Here is a 20,336-nt window from a genome sequence, read left to right on the forward strand (position 1 = left end):
ACCCAGGGCCAACCGCACCAGCATATGGTCTCACAAGGGGTCTGAGGATCTCATCTCGGTACCTAATGGCAGTCAGGCTACCTCTGGCGAGCACATGGAGGGCTGTGCGGCCCCCCAAAGAAATGCCACCCCACACCATGACTGACCCACCGCCAAACCGGTCATGCTGGAGGATGTTGCAGGCAGCAGAACGTTCTCCACGGGCGTCTCCAGACTCTGTCACGTCTGTCACATGTGCTCAGTGTGAACCTGCTTTCATCTGTGAAGAGCACAGGGCGCCAGTGGCGAATTTGCCAATCTTGGTGTTCTCTGGCAAATGCCAAACGTCCTGCACGGTGTTGGGCTGTAAGCACAACCCCCACCTGTGGACGTCGGGCCCTCATACCACCCTCATGGAGTCTGTTTCTGACCATTTGAGCAGACACATGCACATTTGTGGCCTGCTGGAGGTCATTTTGCAGGGCTCTGGCAGTGCTCCTCCTGCTCCTCCTTGCACAAAGGCGGAGGTAGCGGTCCTGCTGCTGGGTTGTTGCCCTCCTACGGCCTCCTCCACGTCTCCTGATGTACTGGCCTGTCTCCTGGTAGCGCCTCCATGCTCTGGACACTACGCTGACAGACACAGCAAACCTTCTTGCCACAGCTCGCATTGATGTGCCATCCTGGATGAGCTGCACTACCTGAGCCACTTGTGTGGGTTGTAGACTCCGTCTCATGCTACCACTAGAGTGAAAGCACCGCCAGCATTCAAAAGTGACCAAAACATCAGCCAGGAAGCATAAGAACTGAGAAGTGGTCTGTGGTCACCACCTGCAAAACCAGTCCTTTATTGGGGGTGTCTTGCGAATTGCCTATAATTTCCACCTGTTGTCTATTCCATTTGCACAACAGCATGTGAAATGTATTGTCAATCAGTGTTGCTTCCTAAGTGGACAGTTTGATTTCACAGAAGTGTGATTGACTTGCAGTTACATTGTGTTGTTTAAGTGTTCCCTTTATTTTTTTGAGCAGTGTGTGTGTGTATATATATATATATATCTCACACAGTACCAGTCAAAAGTTTGGACACACCTACTCATTCAAGGGGTTTTCTTTATTTTTACTATTTTCTACATTGTAGAATAATAGTGAAGACATAAACTATGAATTGTGTAGTAACAAAAAAAGTGTTAAACAAATCAAAAAATATTTTATATTTGAGATTCTTCAAATAGCCACCCTTTGCCTTTATGACAGCTTTGCACACTCTTGGTATTCTCTCAACCAGCTTCACCAGGAATGCTTTTCCAACAATCTTGAAGGAGTTCCCACATGCTGAGCACTTGTTGACTGCTTTTCCTTCACTCTGCTGTCCGACTCATGCCAAACCATCTCAATTTGGTTGAGGTTGGGGGATTGTGGAGGCCAGGTCATCTGATGCAGCACTCCATCACTCTCCTTCTTGGTAAAATAGCCCTTACACAGCCTGGAGGTTTGTTGGGTCATTGTCCTGTTGAAAAACAAATGATAGTCCCACTAAGCCCAAACCAGATGGAATGGCGTAGCAAAGCATCCCCACACCATAACACCTCCTCCTCCTCCATGCTTTACGGTGGGAACTACACATGCAGAGACCTTCCGTTCACCCACACCGTGTCTCACAAAGACACGGCGGTTGGAACCAAAAATCTCCAATTTGGACTCCAGACCAAAAGACAGATTTCCACCTGTCTAATGCCCATTGCTCGTGTTTCTTGACACAAGCAGGTCTCTTCTTCTTATTGGTGTCCTTTTAGTAGTGGTTTCTTTGCAGCAATTCGACCATGAAGGCCTGATTCACGCAGTCTACTCTGAACAGTTGATGTTGAGATGTGTCTGTGACATTAACTCTGTGAAGCATTTATTTTGGCTGCAATTTGAGGCTGGTATCTCTAATGAACTTATCCTCTGCAGCAGAGGTAACTCTGGGTCTTCCATTCCTGTGGTGGTTCTCATGACGGCCCGTTTCACCATAGCGTTTGATGGTTTTTGCGACTGCACTTGAAGAAACGTTCAAAGTTCTTGAAATGATCCGTATTGACTGACCTTCATGTCTTAAAGTAATGATGGACTGTCGTTTCTCTTTGCTTATCTGAGCTGGTCTTGCCATAATATGGACTTGGTCACCAAACTGTCATCAAGGCAAGGGGTGGCTATTTGAAGAATTTTAAATATAAAATATTTATTTTTTGATTTGTTTAACACTTTTTTTGGTTACTACATGATTCCATATGTGTTATTTTATAGTTTGATGTCTTCACTATTATTCTACAATGTAAAAATAAAGAAAAACCCTTGAATGAGTAGGTGTTTTTAAAACTTTTGACTGGTAGTGTATATATGTACAGTGAGGGGGGAAAAGTATTTGATCCCCTGCTGATTTTGTACGTTTGCCCACTGACAAAGACATGATCAGTCTATAATTTTAATGGTAGGTTTATTTGAACAGTGAGAGACAGAATAACAACAAAAAAATCCAGAAAAACGCATGTCAAAAATGTTATAAATTGATTTGCATTTGAATGAGGGAAATAAGTATTTGACCCCTCTGCAAAACATGACTTAGTACTTGGTGGCAAAACCCTTGTTGGCAATCACAGAGGTCAAACGTTTCTTGTAGTTGGCCACCAGGTTTGCACACATCTCAGGAGGGATTTTTCCTCTTTGCAGATGTTCTCCAAGTCATTAAGGTTTCGAGGCTGACGTTTGGCTCCCTCCACAGATTTTCAATGGGATTAATGTCTGGAGACTGGCTAGGCCACTCCAGGACCTTAATGTGCTTCTTCTTGTGCCACTCCTTTGTTGCCTTGGCCGTGTGTTTTGGGTCATTGTCATGCTGGAATACCCATCCATGACCCATTTTCAATGCCCTGGCTGAGGGAAGGAGGTTCTCACCCAAGATTTGACGGTACATGGCCCCGTCCATCGTCTCTTTGATGCGGTGAAGTTGTCCTGTCCCCTTAGCAGAAAAACACCCCCAAAGCATAATGTTTCCACCTCCATGTTTGACGGTAGGGATGGTGTTCTTGGGGTCATAGGCAGCATTATTCCTCCTCCTCCAAACACGGCAAGTTGAGTTTATGCCAAAGAGCTCCATTTTGGTCTCATCTGACCACAACACTTTCACCCAGTTCTCCTCTGAATCATTCAGATGTTCATTGGCAAACTTCAGACGGCCCTGTATATGTGCTTTCTTGAGCAGGGGGACCTTGCAGGCGCTGCAGGATTTCAGTCCTTCACGGCGTAGTGTGTTACCAATTGTTTTCTTGGTGACTATGGTCCCAGCTGTCTTGAGATCATTGACAAGATCCTTGTAGATCTGGGCTGATTCCTCACCGTTCTCATGATCATTGCAACTCCACGAGGTGAGATCTTGCATGGAGCCCCAGGCCGAGGGAGATTGACAGTTATTTTGTGTTTCTTCCATTTACGAATAATCGCACCAACTGTTGTCACCTTCTCACCAAGCTGCTTGGCGATGGTCTTGTAGCCCATTCCAGCCTTGTGTAGGTCTACAATCTTGTCCCTGACATCCTTGGAGAGCTCTTTGGTCTTGGCCATGGTGGAGAGTTTGGAATCTGATTGATTGCTTCTGTGGACAGGTGTCTTTTATACAGGTAACTAACTGAGATTAGGAGCACTCTCTTTAAGAGTGTGCTCCTAATCTCAGCTCGTTACCTGTATAAAAGACACCTGGGAGCCAGAAATCTTTCTGATTGAGAGGGGGTCAAATACTTATTTCCCTAATTAAAATGCAAATCAATTTATAACATTTTTGACATTTGTTTTTCTGGATTTTCTTGTTGTTATTCTGTCTCTCACTGTTCAAATAAACCTACCATTAATACTATAGACTGATCATTTCTTTGTCAGTGGGCAAACTTACAAAATCAGCAGGGGATCAAATACTTTTTTCCCTCTGTGTGTGTATATATATATATTTTTTTTACTGTTATGACGGTTATTTTATTTTCATGACGGTCTTCATCCATAACTGTCGGTTACACAGTAATTGTGCCAGTCCTAGCTTTTCCATGCAGGTCAATATAATTTTTCACTCTATTTTCTTATTTGTCTTTATTAATATTTTATATATTTTTTGGTATTTTACCCCCTTTTCTCCCCAATTTTGTGGTATCCAATTGGTAGTTAGTCTTGTCCAATCGCTACATCTCCCGTACGGTCACGGGAGAGGCGAAGGTCGAGAGTCGTGCATCCTCCGAAACACAACCCAACCTAGCCGCACTGCTTCTTGACACAGTGCCCGCTTAACCCGGAAGCCAGCCACACCAATGTGCCAGAGGAAACACTGTACACCTGGCGACTGAGTCAGCGTGCACTGCGCCCGGCCCGCCACAGTAGTCTCTAGTGCGCGATGGGACAAGGACATCCCCTACCCTGGACGGCGCTGGGCCAATTGTGCGCCGCCACCTGGGTCTCCCGGTTGCAGCTGGCTGCGACAGAGCCTGGAATCGAATCAGGATCTCTAGTGGCACAGCTAGCACTGCGATACAGTACCTTAGACCACTGCGCTACTCGGGAGGCCCTAGAATTTGTCACTCTTGTCACAAAATTGCAAGCAGTCTTAGCTCTAAAGAACACCTTGGATCACTTGTTACTGGTGAGACATTTTTGGTACTTTGGGTGTGGTGGGGAGGGTTATTACTACAGAGGACCACTCCTTCTTCAGCCCACTGGCCTTCCTTCAGAGTCAGTACAGAGCTATGGGTGTCTAATGAGAAACCCAATCAGGTGGTTTCCTGACCTCTCGCTTATAACATACTCTCACACACACACACACACCTCAACCGTACATATTGGCACACTCTCTCAAGCAGTGATATGAGACATTTAGATGGTTTCCCGACCCAACATACTTCATATGTGCTTGTACAGTCTCTCAGTTTCTCGACTTCAGCAGTAATGGTGTGTGTGAGTAGTCCATGTGAGTATAGTTTATGTTAACCCCTCGCCCCCCCCCTCCTCCTCTGTGTGTCTCCAGTCCAGCAGCCCCATGGTAGTGCAGCAGCAGCTGCGGCCCAGCAGGGAGGCTATGAGATCCCGGCCCGCCTCAGGACCCTTCACAACCTGGTGATCCAGTACGCCTCCCAGGGCCGCTACGAGGTGGCCGTGCCCCTCTGCAAACAGGCCTTGGAGGACCTGGAGAAGACCTCCGGACACGACCACCCTGACGTGGCCACCATGCTCAACATCCTGGCCTTGGTCTACAGGTCAGCCTGGGGAAGGGGCTCTGGGGTGGGGAGGTGGGCCGGGGTGGTTTGTATTGGCTGTGGATCAATTATAGTCAAATATACACTGAGTGTACAAAACATTAGGAACACCTTCCTAATATTGAGTTGAATATATGATCCCTCAGAACAGCCTCAATTCGACGGGGCATGGGCTCTACAAGATGTCGAAAGCGTTCCACAGGGATGCTGGCCCATGTTGACGCCAATGCTTCCCACAGTTGTGTCAAGTTGGCTGGATGTCCTTTGGGTGGTAGTCCATCCTTGATACACATGGGAAACTGTTGATTGTGAAAAACCCAGCAGCGTTGCAGTTCTTGACACACTGAAAGGCACTTCAATCTTTTGTCTTGCCCATTCACCCTCTGAATGGCACACAAACATAATCCATGTCTCAATTGTCTCAAGGTTTAAAAAGTCCTTATTTAACCGGTCTCCTACCTTTCATCTACACTGATTGAAGTGGATTTAACAGGTGACATCAATAAGGGATCATAGCTTTCACCTGGATTTACCTGGTCAGTCTGTCATTCCTAATGTTTTGTACACTCTGTGTATGTTTGATCCTGATTGGATAAGATATCAGCTTGTCAGCTTGTATAGTAAGAATTGTCAGCTGCTAGTTCTAGGAAATGGGAATAATCATTGATTGCATTGCATGTTTTTAAACCTGGCAATAATTGCTATGGGGCTATCCAAGACAAAACATCCGTCCATAACAAAGGGTTGTGTTGGACAAAATGGTTGTTTATGTGGGGAGAGACTTGGTCCCATTGTTGAGAAACCATGGTTATGATCCCCAATGTTGTCAGACTTGTTCTTGAGACCCTGTGGCAGTGATGTAGTCAAGTCACTAAACCTTGAGTCCGAGTCGAGTCTATAGTGTCCGAGTCCTTTATACTGGAGTCCCTTGGTAGTGCTAAAAGTAGCTTTCCAACCATTTTTTAAGCAAAATGTCATTACACTGTTGCACATTTGTAAGGCTAAATAGATCATACAGCTATCTAACATTTGCTGTTGTAGCTAGTATGTTGAATTATGCAAAAGATAGATTTTCCGACAACAAAGTCACAACTGGTCGAGTCATGAGTCATGAAAATCACGACTTTAGTCTGAGTGAAGTCCGAGTCCTGGACTCGAGTTCTATGGTGGTAAAAGACCTCATTGTCAGAGAAACCACGGTAACATGCCCCATGAGTTCTCTCCGTCTTTCTCTCTCCTCTATCAGGGACCAGAACAAATACAAAGAGGCAGCCAACCTGCTGAATGACGCTCTGGCGATCAGGGAGAAGACTCTGGGCAGGGACCATCCAGCGGTGAGTATAGTTTCTCATCAATCTGTGTCTCAGCAGTATTTCTGTAACCAGCCAGCCAGGAAGGTCCACTAACTGTCGACCTCAACAGGCTTGTGTCTCTGACGCTCCCTGGACCTCCAGTCCCCTCAGTGCAGACTCAGAGCAGCAGAGGTTAGGCTCTCTATCACCCCCTCCATGTATGTCACATGTGGGCACCAGACCACCCTAGTCTAAATCAAAGGTCACTGTGGGCCCCTCTTGGGTCTGAATGTGGTGGAGATTCATCCTGCTGATTGGGATATAATTACATAGCAGTAATCACTTCCTGTTTCCCCTCTGTCTTCCTCTCATCGGTCGGTCACGCCTCTAATTGGTTAAATTCACCAGATCAATTGCACTCTGCTGCCATGGTTGAGTCTTGTGGACACTCAATACTACATGCACGGGCACAGATGATTAAGGCTGTCCTAAGCGTGTTTTCTTTCTATTACTGATTTTGTGTGTGTGTGTGTCAGGTGGCTGCTACACTCAACAACCTGGCCGTGCTCTACGGGAAACGGGGGAAGTACAAAGAGGCGGAGCCACTTTGCAAGCGGGCTCTGGAGATCCGGGAGAAGGTGGGTCAGAGGGCGCTGGTCACCACAAGTCATTGTGGGTATGGAGTGCTAACACTGCAGAACGATCCTGATTCCTGCTCCTCTCCAAATATATCTTGCTCAAGTTTCAAAGGACTTTGCTGTTCTTTCGAAAGTTTTCCTCTTAGTTAAACATAACTTTTAAAACGTATTTTCTGTGTATATGTTCTCCCCTGCATTCGCCCCCTCGTCTCCCAAGCCTCCCTAAAGCTTTGTGTTGTTCAAAGAGGAACTTTGACTTTGGAGAGAGTTAAGTCCTGGGAGGGTTCATTATTTTTGGCTGCACAAAATGGGATGCTTATAAAGGAGAAACTCAGCAGTCCTGGAAATGCAAAGTGCAGTCTCTCTATTTATCCATCTCCCTTTCTGTTTCACGCTCTCCCTCTCGCTCTCTCCCTCTGTGCTGAGAATGACATGTCGACTCCCTCTGTGATGTCGACCGTCTCTCTGCTAGAGCTTCTTAAACTGATGATAAAGCTCTCTCTTGAGCTTAGAGATTTGCCACCCAGCTTTCGGCAACAGAGGAAGGAAGAAGGCTTTGCTGATGCCGGAGGAATTTTCCTGCAGTTCTCTCTCTTTTTATAGCAAGTGCTTTTCCCACTGTGTGAGCTGCCTCAGTCCTTGGTTTATCCCTAGGGATGAAGATCCGAAGGAGGAGGAGGGAGGGTGTCTCTACAAAGTTCCCCAGTAACAGGCACTAACCTGGTCTCGAGTTCAAAAGTATCACTCTCCTCAATAAAACTCTATCAATATATCACCCAGACCTAGCAGTTTTTTCCTTTTTGAAATCCTATACTTCTAATGATGTTAACAGTAAATTGATCATTCTGACAGAAACCATCAATCAGAGTAGAGCTGGGTGATATGGACAAAAATCTGTATCGCAATAAATTGCCTGAATTGATGCAATAAAGATAAACAGAAAAATAAGTTTATAACATTAATCTGCACCACGTTATTTTTTAAATGATCCTTTAAACTACTACTACTACTAGTTTGATGGTTGTAGCCATCAATTATCCCATTAACAATCACCTATATTAGTAAACTTATTTCTTTTAAAAATGTCTCTAGTATAGGCTACCGGTACTTATCGTAATGAACGATATCAGCAAAATGCCTTCAATAAGTGATCATTATGGTCGGTATCGATAATTTTTGGTTTATCGTCCCAGGTCTAAATCAGAGAGACTACCTCCTAATCAGCAAGCCTCTCCAACCCAGCCCTCTGTCACTCACTGCATAGAGGGGAAGGAAGATAATTATTTCCCTGCTAATGAGCAGTGAGCCTCTCACTCCTAACTCCCAGACAGACAGAGTTAGCCCTCAGCTCCGTTCTCCGTCCTCACCCAACCTCTTCTCTAGCTCTGCTCTGACTTCAGCCTCCTATCTAATGGTCCAGCCAGCACACATAAAGGACCTAACTGAGATTAATATCCTATCCAAAGTAATGGTCTCTTTTTGTTGTTATGAACCCTCCCTTTTCATCCTTTCACTTTGAGATGGTTTGATTATCATGAACCATTATTGCTTTATTACTCACTGTTTTGTTATATTAACATGGCCTCCGCCCATCTTCTCCTGCCCAGGTTCTGGGTAAGGATCACCCGGATGTGGCCAAGCAGCTGAACAACCTGGCCCTGTTGTGTCAGAACCAGGGCAAGTATGAGGAGGTGGAGTACTACTACCAGCGGGCCCTGGAGATCTACCAGACCAAACTGGGCCCTGACGACCCCAACGTGGCCAAGACCAAGAACAACCTGGTGAGAGGGTCACACAGGGGTTAGGAGATCACTGACTTGGAATGAATACTGCACATTTAGAATGAGTTATGAGAAGAAGAGTTTCAAACTTTTTGAAGGTCACATTCTTACATTCAGTCTCTATTTCTCTCACAGGCATCCTGTTACCTGAAGCAGGGGAAGTTCAAGCAGGCTGAAACTCTGTACAAAGAGATCCTTACCCGCGCACATGAGAGGGAGTTTGGCTCTGTAGACGGTAAGACACACACACACTAATCAAGTATCATCTGTCATTTGATGTAAAGGTTCATGTTTTCAGGCCGCTGTCATCATTTTAGTGGAAATGCTTCTGAAAACAACAATGACCTTTCAGTTGAATGCTCTAATGGTTTGAGCCAGACCATACCCTGCTGTCTGCCTGACTGCCTGAATGTCAGTCAATATCTTTTTGCACCTGCATGTGTCTGATGGTTGTTTGTCTCTGACTCTGCAGATAAGAACAAACCCATTTGGATGCATGCGGAGGAGAGAGAGGAACAGAGCAAGGTGAGAGAGTGTCTGAGTGTGTGTGATGGATGGATGATAGAGTCCACTTTCACTAAGGGCCATGGTATTAGTCACTGCTGATGCTGTGGATTAACTTTCACAACTGACAGGGGAAAGTGTTTCAGTCACGGTATGGAAGGCTTATCGATTTAGACGGCTGAAGAAGAAATCGTGACCGACCGTAATCTCTCAATTTACCACCACTAAACACTAAGCACTGTCATGTCTTTTGGGGGCGCATTAACAATTTCATATTTTCATATCTGATGTCATCCAAATTTCCTTTCACGGTTCCGTGTCATTTGTCAAGAATTAGCTGGAATATTTAGGCTATTAATTAATGACCAATCATTTTACTATGGTGGTGGATTTCAGTCATTAGTGTTTGAAGTTCTTAAATCCTGACAACTGATGGATGTGGTGGTTCTTCTCTTCTCTAGGGAAAGCAGCAGGACGGCTCCCCGTTCGGAGAGTATGGAGGCTGGTACAAAGCCTGTAAAGTAGACAGGTCAGTATTAAGTATGGAAACTCACCACTATAGTGGTATGCCTATGGACCTGTATGTGATCACATTAGTTCATGATGCGTTTCTAATATCTGTCCACCAGCCCTACAGTGACCACCACCCTGAAGAACCTGGGCGCCCTCTACAGGCGGCAGGGTAAATTAGAGGCGGCAGAGACCCTAGAGGAAGCCGCCATGCGCTCCAGAAAACAGGTGTGACCACTGTCCTCTTCTGCCACTCACCTGCCTGAATAATAGATTTGCCAGCCCGGGGTAATATGAAACTGGATGTGAACACACTGTAGGAGTATCATTGGTCCAGCTGCCTTAACTGAAATACTAGCAGGTCCTGCTTTTCATCTGTTGTAAACAAATCCATAACAAAATCAAACACATGATGCGGAGTTAATCACTGAGAATGTTTTTTTCTGTCTTTGTCGTCATTGTACGTGTTTATTTGGTTGATAATGTGTTTGTTAATGTTTGTGTGTGTGTTTCCTGTCCACATGGCCAGGGTCTGGACACGGTGCACAAGCAGCGTGTGGCGGATGTTCTGAGCGAACCAGAGGCGCGGGAGAAGCAGTGGAGCCGCGAGAGCCTGACCTCCGACGCCACAGTCAAGTACGAGAGTGGCCCGGACGGGGGCGAGGAAGTGAGTATGAGCGTGGAGTGGAACGGGGTAAGTACAGTACATTGCCCAGGCCACACAGAGAGTAGGGAGGGGTACAGACACACCCCTTAAATCCTCCTAGAGAAAAGCCCAGTTGGGATGGAAAATAGTTGATATGATTGGCTTTGTGATTAATATCTCCTCTGATTTCTCTATTTGCCTTGAAAACGTCTCTAGAAATGATCAATGTTAAGATTATGCATTATAATTAATGATTTCTTTAAGCTACTAATGAGCAGTGAACAGTGGCTTCAGTCAAGGAGGATATTACGGAACATTTAAAGTTATTTCTTACCTACTCTTAAAGACCATATCCTCTATAACTTGTAAATGATTTGATGAGGACTGAGTTGCCAGTGGTAACCTTGGTGGTAACTGTCCTAGATTCTGTATGACTCCATATTATTTGTGTGATAGCTGAAGTTATAATGCTGATTGACTGTCTGCCTAGTTTGAAGTTATAATCACATCCTCAGTTCTACACTAATGCTTCTAGTCTACACTGATGCTTCTAGTCCTCAACTAACACTGAGAGAACACTCCAGCTGCTTAGATAATAATTATTACTTCTCAGACCCTTGTGCCAGCAAGTTACTGTGTCTAGTATAGAAGCCATATGTTTTCTGTGGTTCTATTTTGTTTTCAGCAAACAGTATTTTGCACACAACGAACACTTCCTTTCCATGCAGTAGTCTTACAACTTTATGCTATTCCCACTGGCTCTATCCGATTACTGCAGTAAAGTCCTCTTGGTCATGGCATATGTTTGCAAACCACACAACACTCTCTGCTGTAGTCTGCTATTCAGAACTGTCCTGCCCCCGTAGCAACAGTAGCCATAGTGCCCAAGACAACCAATCAGCATCTCCTCCTTGGAGTCCCCTGCCTGCCTGGTCTGCCCTCAGCTCAAGGCTCCGGGGAGACTGGGCTCAGGCAACTGTGTTCTCTACTGTACTGCTCACCTATTGGACTGTCTCAGTCAGACACTAACCTGTGTGTTAAACAACACCTCTGTCGCCATGGTGACTCATTCATGTTCTCATCACTACTGATGCATTAGGGCTCTGTACTGTACAGCTTCAGTGTCCCTCTGACACTTTCATCATGTGTGTTTACTGTACTGTCTGGACTGTATGTGCCTCTCCTGCCCATTGGTTGCTGCTTAGATGTGTGTGCTCAGACACAGTATGTGTTTGTGTGAACTGTACAGCTCTATCCTCTGTCAGACACACATAATACATACTGGGAAGGATGGATGGACAGACTTATATGTATGCTGATTGTGATACAGTACCCCTGCTTTCTTTTTCTCTGCATCCAGTGGCAGATTATTAACAGCCAGAGTGGTGGGACAGCATTCAACCTGTACAACCCGTCCCATTATTCTAGCTGATTCCGAGTGTCTATTTACTGTCTGCATCCCCTTGTCTGTGCATGCTGTGCTGTGGTGGGCTAACCTGTTGTTTCCTCTCTCAGTTAAACCTGGACTACTGTGTGCAACTATGATTTAGCTGTTCTCCAGACACAGTATCTCTCCAAGATTATCCCATTCTACTCTTCCTCAGTTCTGCTTTGTTTGGTGTTTTCTCACCCACTTTAGTCCTATTTTCCATTTGTTTGTCTTCTTTTTGAGGTTTTCCTGATTTTGATTTACCCATGGATGAGCCTCAGGTCCTCTGGACTTGGCAGTGGAAAATGGCTGATGGCTTTGTACAGGGAATTTACTGTTTATTATAGAAACCCAACTGGGTTAGAACACACAGGCAGTAGTTTAATTTTATTTTGGGGTTAGAGTCACGTTGGTTGTTTTGTGGATTAATTTTGCAGTTTTTTTTAGATTGACTGAATTGAGCCTGTTATATTCATTAACTATAGTTTTGTTTATTTGGTTGCTTATAGTTTCCTTTGCCCTATAACGCTCCTTAGCTGTTGCTAATGTTGTGTGCTGATGCCTTCTGCAGTTGTAAAGCACTGCCACAGCCCTACCTGGATAAATACTGTCTCTGTAGGGGAAACGCTACTGTCTGTCTGACTTGCTCTGGTTTCCTTCTCTCCCTCCTTTTCTCTCCCTTTCCCCATCTCACTCTACCTCATCTTCATCTCTGGTTTTCAATACCCTCTTCTGCCTCTCTTGGTATTCCTTTAATTTGTCTACCTCTCTCTGTTTCTCTTTCTTTTTTTATCTCTCTCTTCACCTTGTCTGACTGGCAGGCATAATTCCAGATGCCTTGTTGTGCTTCTAAGTACTTGTCTTCTGCATGACGGATGCCAGCTCGCCTGCCACCCCTCCAGCTTTGCAGTTGTGTCCTGTCTTCAGACTCTGGTCCCCTTCTCTCCTCCTCTGGGCTGTCTGTCCGGTGACTCTACAGGGCCACACTGGGCCAAACTGTCCCCAGCTCTATCCTCCTATCCACTGTCAATGGGACCAGGGGACAGGGGGGCTGGGCTCTATGTCTCAGAACCAAACCAAGCCCCTCCTGCCATTACCTTATCTTACTCTTTGCTGTACTTAAATACTCTGTCTCCTCACTCTATCTGTTCTATCTATCTCTCAGTATGGTGTGTGGTGTTGAGTTTCCAGCATTTACTAGAAGTGATGATGCATAACAGACTGCTTTTGCTCGTAGTGATCTAACTAACAGACTGTAAATACTATGAGTTGGTGGCATGATCATCGTACTGTATGCTCCCTCAGAGCACCATGGTGGCTGTAGGCTGCTGTAGTGTTTGATCCTGTGCTCCATATGGTCCTATTGATGTCAAACTTAACAGTGTTGTAATGTCATGATCAGGAGGGGGTGTCAGAAGACAATGCAGCTCTTGTATACTCTTGTATATACAGAGACGGATGGGGAGCGTAGAGGGTATGGGACAGAGGGGTGGGACGTGCCTCGCTCTGCAGTGTGGAATCTGGACACTTCTCTTCATGGCTCCTACTAATCTACTCTGTCCTGTCTGTCTGTGCTTCTTACCGTACTTATCTCTTAACTTCCAATAAAACGTAACTCTTTGCTCACCAACATCTTTGTCTGTAGCCTCTTTGTGTGCTCCCTCTCTTTCTCTCTGTGGGGTCTGTGTGTGTAAAATGGTGTGTGTGTGTGTGTGTGTGTAAAACGGTGTGTGTGTGTAAAACGGGGCGTGTGTGTGTGTGTAAATCTTGGTGGGAGAGATCAACTCCGGGACCATGGTAATGTGACCCCTCCTTCCTTCTTTTCCTTCTCTCCTCCATGTTGGTGTTAGTGGACAGGTCAAAGGTTAGGGGTCAGAGCTATGTGAATAACCGCATAGATTAATAAAGCATGAAAAGCAACATGCCTCATGTTTTTGGGCTAAAACTAGATTATAGAAGAAATTTACATTGCTCTGCTCTGTTGACCCAAGATAACTTTTGTGAGCATAACCTTATAAGATGTTTTTGGAGGGCTTCTCTGATTTCTTCTGAATAGCACACTGATGAGGCCGACATGTTTTGTCTGAACAGAGAGTCTAATCAGATGCACATGCAAAAACAAGCACATGCACAGTCATCACATATGCAGACAGAAGAATTTGCTGAACCAGTTCTCTGTATTTTGATTTGATTGTGCGTGCGCGCGCGCTCACATATCTGTACTGAGTATGTGTGCATGTGGGGGGGTGTGCAACTGTGCATGCATGTTTGTCTCTACCGGTGTGTATGCAAGATTGTGTGTGTGTGTGTGTGTGTGTGTGTGTGTGTGTGTGTGTGAGAGAGAGAGTAACCATCTGACCTCTCATCAGGACGGTTCCGGCTCTCTGAAGCGGAGCGGCTCCTTCAGTAAACTCCGTGCCTCTATTCGCCGCAGCAGTGAGAAACTGGTCCGCAAGCTGAAGGGCAGCAGCTCACGGGAGTGGGACCCCAAAAACTCTGGGTAACTATCCCCCTCACCTTTGACCCTTCGACCCTTCATGCACATGGGGCCCCTCCTCTCCCCCTCCCTCTACTGGATTGGTGTACTGTCACTAGATCTGACTAGAAAAGACTAGAGGGATCTCTACTCTGCTGTGGGTTAACTCTGGTGTAACTCTGTCCTGTTTGGCACAACTAATGAACCACTGGGGGTTGCACTAACTAACACATTCAAGCGCCTGTTACTTGTGCATTTTCACTTGCATACACTATGAATGCCACATACTGTGACTGGTATAGACTTTCACTGGCTCAATGTCACTCTCTAGAAACAGGGTACTATTCCAGACTACGTTGCCTGTGTGGATATGTCCAGTGTAAGAAGTGCTTTGAGCTAACAGGCAGAGCAAGTCGGGCTGATTCTGAAACTACAGAGGACTCCGACTCCTAGTGCCTCAGTCAGCAGTGAGCTTCTCTATTTAATGTCCTTATAATTTGTATAAAATGTCACATCTGCTTTAAAAAATCAATAATAATAATTGTTTTTCCACAAAATTAGTGCACTAGGTCATTATCACTCCTGAATGAGCGGCAAAAAATACTCACATACCCACAACGCAAAACATCTTCCTGTGGCCTGTGTATACAGAGTACTCTCAATCAGCTGTGATGGACAATCTGGCCTAGAGACAGGACTAAATAGAGAATGGTTAAGAGCTTTAGATGACCACACTACTACTAATTGTCTGCGTTAAAATGCTGTCTGCTTTTCTGCATATGAAAGCCATATTTTATTTATTTTCTTGCCTTACTGTTTTCACAATTTCTTTGCTACATTTTCAGAAGAAGGTGCAAATATCAGTGTTTCTTGGTGAATTTCTGTAATAACTTATTTTTGTCCACATGGGCATTTGGTTTTATTTTAATATTCTAATACATCAATCTATGCTGTGTTTCTATTTATGACTAATGTTTTTATTTATGACTAATAGACTTTTCCAAGTGAATGGTAACTGCATGCCTCATCTGTTTGCTGACATTCTGTTTTCTGACTCATTTTCCTCTCTGCTGGTCTTTCTATCACTCAGATAATTTTAACAGTCCTAACTCTTTATCAATGATGATTTAACCCCATTATGATGACCTCTCTAATCCAGGAGACAGTAGAGCGCTGTATCGATCAATACAAAACAATATTTCCCCCCTTGCAACAGAATTAAATGAATTTGGCACAAAACACTCCTTTTTAATCAATTTGTTGTCACACTCTCATTAACTTTTGTTAAGTGTGACCTTTAACCCATATGTTATGATTTAGGTCAGAGAGATGACTATGTATTTGTGTGGGGGCATTGTCTGGGAAAACTAACCCGTGAGTGAGTCTCATTTTTGTTATTAACCCACATACCATCTCCATGGGCAACATGTCCCTCTCCTCACCCCTGACTCTTGACCCCTCAACCCGGCTCTCACTGACACCTCCTTGCATGCCACTGTTCTGGGTGCAGCATGAAGCGAGCCAGCTCACTGGGTGTTCTAAACGTGGTGGACAAGGCTACCGGAAACCTCTACCAAGTAAGGAGCCCAACTGTCTCACTCTCGCTCTCCATATTTCATCTGTCCACCTGTGCAGTCATCTCAGAAACTGGTCACTAATGTAATGACTAACATGTTTCTCATTGTGTGCTCACTAATCCGTAACCCCTTAGTAACAAAATCACACTAATGAATTTTACGGTAGATATAGGAAATGACACCTTTTGACAGTAGATTTATGTGGCTGTAGTGAGGAAATTAGATTGAAGGTGAACCAGGTATAGTAGTCTGCAACCAGATGATCAACGGCAACCATTCAAAATTCTACTTGCAACGTTCTACATTAATTGACTCCAATGTTAATCCTTTTATAAACTGACTGGTATCAATTGTTCACGAAGATAAATCTGACTGGGATATTTGAGAATATGCATCACTGGACCATGGTACCATTCTACATGGTGGGATATTGGTTCTGCCAACCTACCATATGATAAGGGTGTGACTGCAGAATACAGTAGCGCTCCAGATTTCAGCATATTGGCATCTCATTTATATTGTATACCACATTCCCCCAAATACTTCAACAGCAATCAATCATGAACCCTTCATGTGTGTATTCCATATTCAAGCAAAACAGACCTTTTCTCCATGGAAATGTGAAGGATGTTTTGTCTGTGGACCATGTACATTAACTGTTTTTCTTCTCTCTTTAGTTCTACAACCTATTTTGAACCCTATTTCCTCTCTGCTGCCTACTCTAGGAGCGAAATAATCGTCTGAGAATGAGTCGGGACCTGAGTGCCAGCCACACTGACCTGGCGCATTGAAGGTCGGAACTCAGAATGTTCCAGTGGAGAGGTGACAGAGGTCATGGGGTCAGTCTCCTGTAACTGCTACACCCTCCACCCAGGTTAAACCAAACAACCCCCTCCTAAACCATACACAACTGTCCATCTGCTCACTGTACAGATGGCTACAGTACGTAGGTTTCACAATCTCATTGCACTTTGATCTCGTCGCTGGTTTGCTTAGAGGGTGTTTTTATTTAAACGTTTTCTCTTTTTTTTTTATATCATTGAGCAACATGAGATTAGTTATAATGAACGACAAATGTATAACGCTAATCAAGTGTAAATGCGTGTGTGTGGAAGTAAGTATGCGCCTATATTTTATGGTTGAGTGCTCATATGAGAGAATGTTCTTTTTTTTTCTTCTGTGTGTGTGGTTGCTTTTTCCTACCTTACCTCCACAGATCTAAATAATAACTTAAATAATTTGGTTTTCACTTGAATGGAATATGTGAGCAGTTCAGGAGGTCCTAGTAGAGTACTTAACTCTGCTGTCTCACCCCCTTTACGTCCAAATGGATGTCCTGTGTGTTCTTATTGAAGTGTTAGCTATGCTTGTTGTATGAAGTTTTATGTTTACATTTGGGTTGTGTAAATTATGGTTTATTTTATTTCTTACGCTGATCTGGGGAATCTTATTTCTTGGTATCAGAGGTCTTGAAACTGATAGCTCTGCCTCTATAGTTTCATGATGTTACTGCAATTGAAGAGACTGCTCAAATGTATGTGAAGTTATGAGGCAGGATCGTTCAGTTGGCACATTAAGTATATGTGGTCGATTTCTCAGGATTGTCACAGAACAGAAGATGGCTAGAGAGGCTAGTTTTGATATACACTGACTGCACTAGATATTTAACACAAGAACCTGTTAAAATCAAATGCAATTTCCAGTAATAGCAGAAAAATATTGTTACAATCTAGAGTAAAAACATTGTTTACCAATTTGTACCAATCTGTTTCTGTATGTTGAATGATGGATAGAGTAAGACTATGTATAAAGAGTGAAATTAAGCTGAAGGACTTGGACTTCATTAGATTAAATATCCAACAAAAAGTTACATGTTTTTATTGCTCTATTATAGGACTTGCTGTCACCAAAGTGAAACAATGTAAATGTGGTGTTCTCAAAACTTTCTAGTTAACGGTTGCTCGTTTCTGGAGTGTGCCTTTTTTTAGGTCCACAGACATGATCCTACTGACCCCTGACACTGGTTTGGGTTGCTTGTTGGGTGGACTGTTAATGTGGGCTGTTGATGGGGATGTGTGATAACGTTCTCTTATGTAAGGAAGGTGACTGTTACATTTGACTTCAGACAGCATAGGACCAGGGACTCTCCTAGTCCATCACCAGGATGACTTAATATGAGGGGTGAAACATCACTAATTAGGGTTAAATTGACAAGACCGGTTATACTGTCCAAGGAACAGGACCTATTTTTATGATAAACAAGCAAGTTGTCATGAGCAGAGTGAACCATGGAGTAGTGAGTAATTTGCTCAGTGAAAACCAGAAATTGTTTTAGAATTTCAAGCAGAGGTCTGTGGTATAGTTTACTGTTTATTGCAGTTTGTTTGCTAAAAAGGTTTTAGTGTCTCATGCAATAACGGAATAGGCTTTTATATGCAGAATGCAGTTGGTCATTAGAAAAACCTAACTTTTTGCTTCCCTATACAAATATATAACACACAATGAAGCATTTCATTAACTTTTGCAAGCTTTTAGCCTCACCTTGTTATGTACAGATTAGATCATACTACTATACAAGTGCAAAGAACTTGATATAAGCACACACTTGTAAGCTTATAATGTGTGTTGGAAGCCCTCATTTCACTGTTGATCAGTTTGTCTGTTAATCATCATTCTATGTTCACTCTGAGTTACTGGAAAGCTGCCACAGTGTCCAATTTATTTACAAAATCACAAATTCAGATAGCTAGACATTGAATTATTGAGCATAATATGTATGATTTTATATCAGAGGCATTCAAGTATACTGTTTTGAGAAAAAATAGGATCCCATTTCTGAAATGTCATCATCCCCTGCCCCTTTGGTTATGACCATATTCTTGTTAGGTCATGGAAATCCCTCTCAAATGCCTGGCTGGTAATTCTGTTTTTTAAAGTCTTTAGTATTTTGCTTGCTGTCAGAACAGTTCACTTTCTAAGTGATTATGGTGAAGAAGTAAATGTATAAATCCTATTCTTAAGCTCAAAGACAGGTGTGGTTAATGATTTGAAACAAGTAATCCTATGAGCAGTGGTAGAATTGCTGCATTTAAGCAGGCAGCCTAATTCTGACCTTTTTTCCACAAATTGGTCTTTTGGCCAATCACATCAGATCTTTTCACAGCAGATATTTTTCTGGGCTGATCTGATTGGTCAAAAGACCAATAAGTAAAACAAATATCAGAATTGGGCTGCCGGTGTAAACGCAGCTTCTGAGTCACTTGAGGTGGTGCACAGAATCTTATGGAGAAGGACAACACGCCCTGAACTAGTGAAACACTGCTGGGAAATCTTCATGATGACATCACCCTATTGTTAGTGTGACACAGTCAATGCACCAGCCTCTCTACTGTCCAAGTGCACTTTTTTTTGTTTGGGGTTGGGCTGGAGTGTGTGTCTGTTTGGGGATGTCCTAGGCTAGACTGGCAATAGGATCCCACAATTGGTAACTACCCAAACTTCCAGCCCCTCTCCCTTAGGATGCCTGCTGTGCTGGCTGGATCCCTTTAGCCTGAACTGTGGTGTTTGAAGTGTTTGTCCTGCAAAAATATATTGTATGGTATAAATTGTATGAATAAAATTATACAAATGTTTTTCTTAGTCCCTCTATCATTGCTTGGTCTGATAAATGAGCATGATCACGGAGCAGAGCATGGCAGGGTTGATACACACAGGATAAGTATCATTCTCTCAGCGCCCCCTACTGGATTTTCATTAAATCAATGACTGAAATTCTGTATATGTAATCCATCATACACTTTTCAAAACGGATCTTGTTTTAGGGAATCCAAAATCTTGAATGAGTCTTGAAAAGCAGGTGGAGGGTTTGGGATGAGGTGGCTGGGAGGGCATCAGACGCTTCCCTGAAGTAAGTGTGGTGCCTCCACTCATCTCACTTCGGTCTTTCGGTGGACCCACGCTCCTCAAGTAGAGCCCCACCAGCCACTATACTTTAATTTAATTCACAAGGTATTATAAGCCGACCACAGTATTTAAGTGGCAGTCTTTCTCCGATGTATTTATAATGACATAACCCACAGACTTTTGGTACATTAGGAGAGGACTTGGAGCTTGAATGCCCTACAAAGACACAGTGCCTCAAAGTACAAAGAAGTACTTGCTTTGTTTTTTTGTGTGTTCTGTTAAATGTTTGCTTAGCCTACTTGTTCACAAGTTCTACAGTGCATTCGGAAACTAT

General features: G+C 43.8%; 1 protein-coding gene across 5 annotated transcripts in view; it reads left to right on the forward strand.

The window, feature by feature from the left end:
• Positions 1-19,731, forward strand: part of LOC121539370 (kinesin light chain 1) — a 48,230-nt gene extending 28,499 nt beyond the window's left edge. For 2 of the 5 annotated variants that reach the window (XM_045207472.1, XM_041847812.2), the window contains 12 exons: positions 5,018-5,246; positions 6,493-6,580; positions 7,075-7,176; positions 8,784-8,957; positions 9,093-9,192; positions 9,430-9,482; positions 9,923-9,990; positions 10,091-10,199; positions 10,501-10,665; positions 14,416-14,546; positions 16,033-16,099; positions 16,825-19,731. In XM_045207472.1, coding sequence (XP_045063407.1) covers positions 5,018-5,246; positions 6,493-6,580; positions 7,075-7,176; positions 8,784-8,957; positions 9,093-9,192; positions 9,430-9,482; positions 9,923-9,990; positions 10,091-10,199; positions 10,501-10,665; positions 14,416-14,546; positions 16,033-16,099; positions 16,825-16,890 — 1,352 coding nt within the window. In that variant the 3' untranslated portion in view covers positions 16,891-19,731. Of the gene's footprint in view, positions 1-5,017; positions 5,247-6,492; positions 6,581-7,074; positions 7,177-8,783; positions 8,958-9,092; positions 9,193-9,429; positions 9,483-9,922; positions 9,991-10,090; positions 10,200-10,500; positions 10,666-12,867; positions 13,677-14,415; positions 14,547-16,032; positions 16,100-16,824 lie in introns of those variants that run through there. The other 3 variants (XM_041847813.2, XM_041847814.2, XM_041847815.2) reach the window with 3 other exon arrangements.
• The last annotated feature ends 605 nt before the right edge of the window (positions 19,732-20,336 follow it).

This window comes from Coregonus clupeaformis, chromosome 25, assembly GCF_020615455.1.
Source record: "Coregonus clupeaformis isolate EN_2021a chromosome 25, ASM2061545v1, whole genome shotgun sequence".
In the NCBI taxonomy this organism is placed as follows: domain Eukaryota; kingdom Metazoa; phylum Chordata; class Actinopteri; order Salmoniformes; family Salmonidae; genus Coregonus; species Coregonus clupeaformis.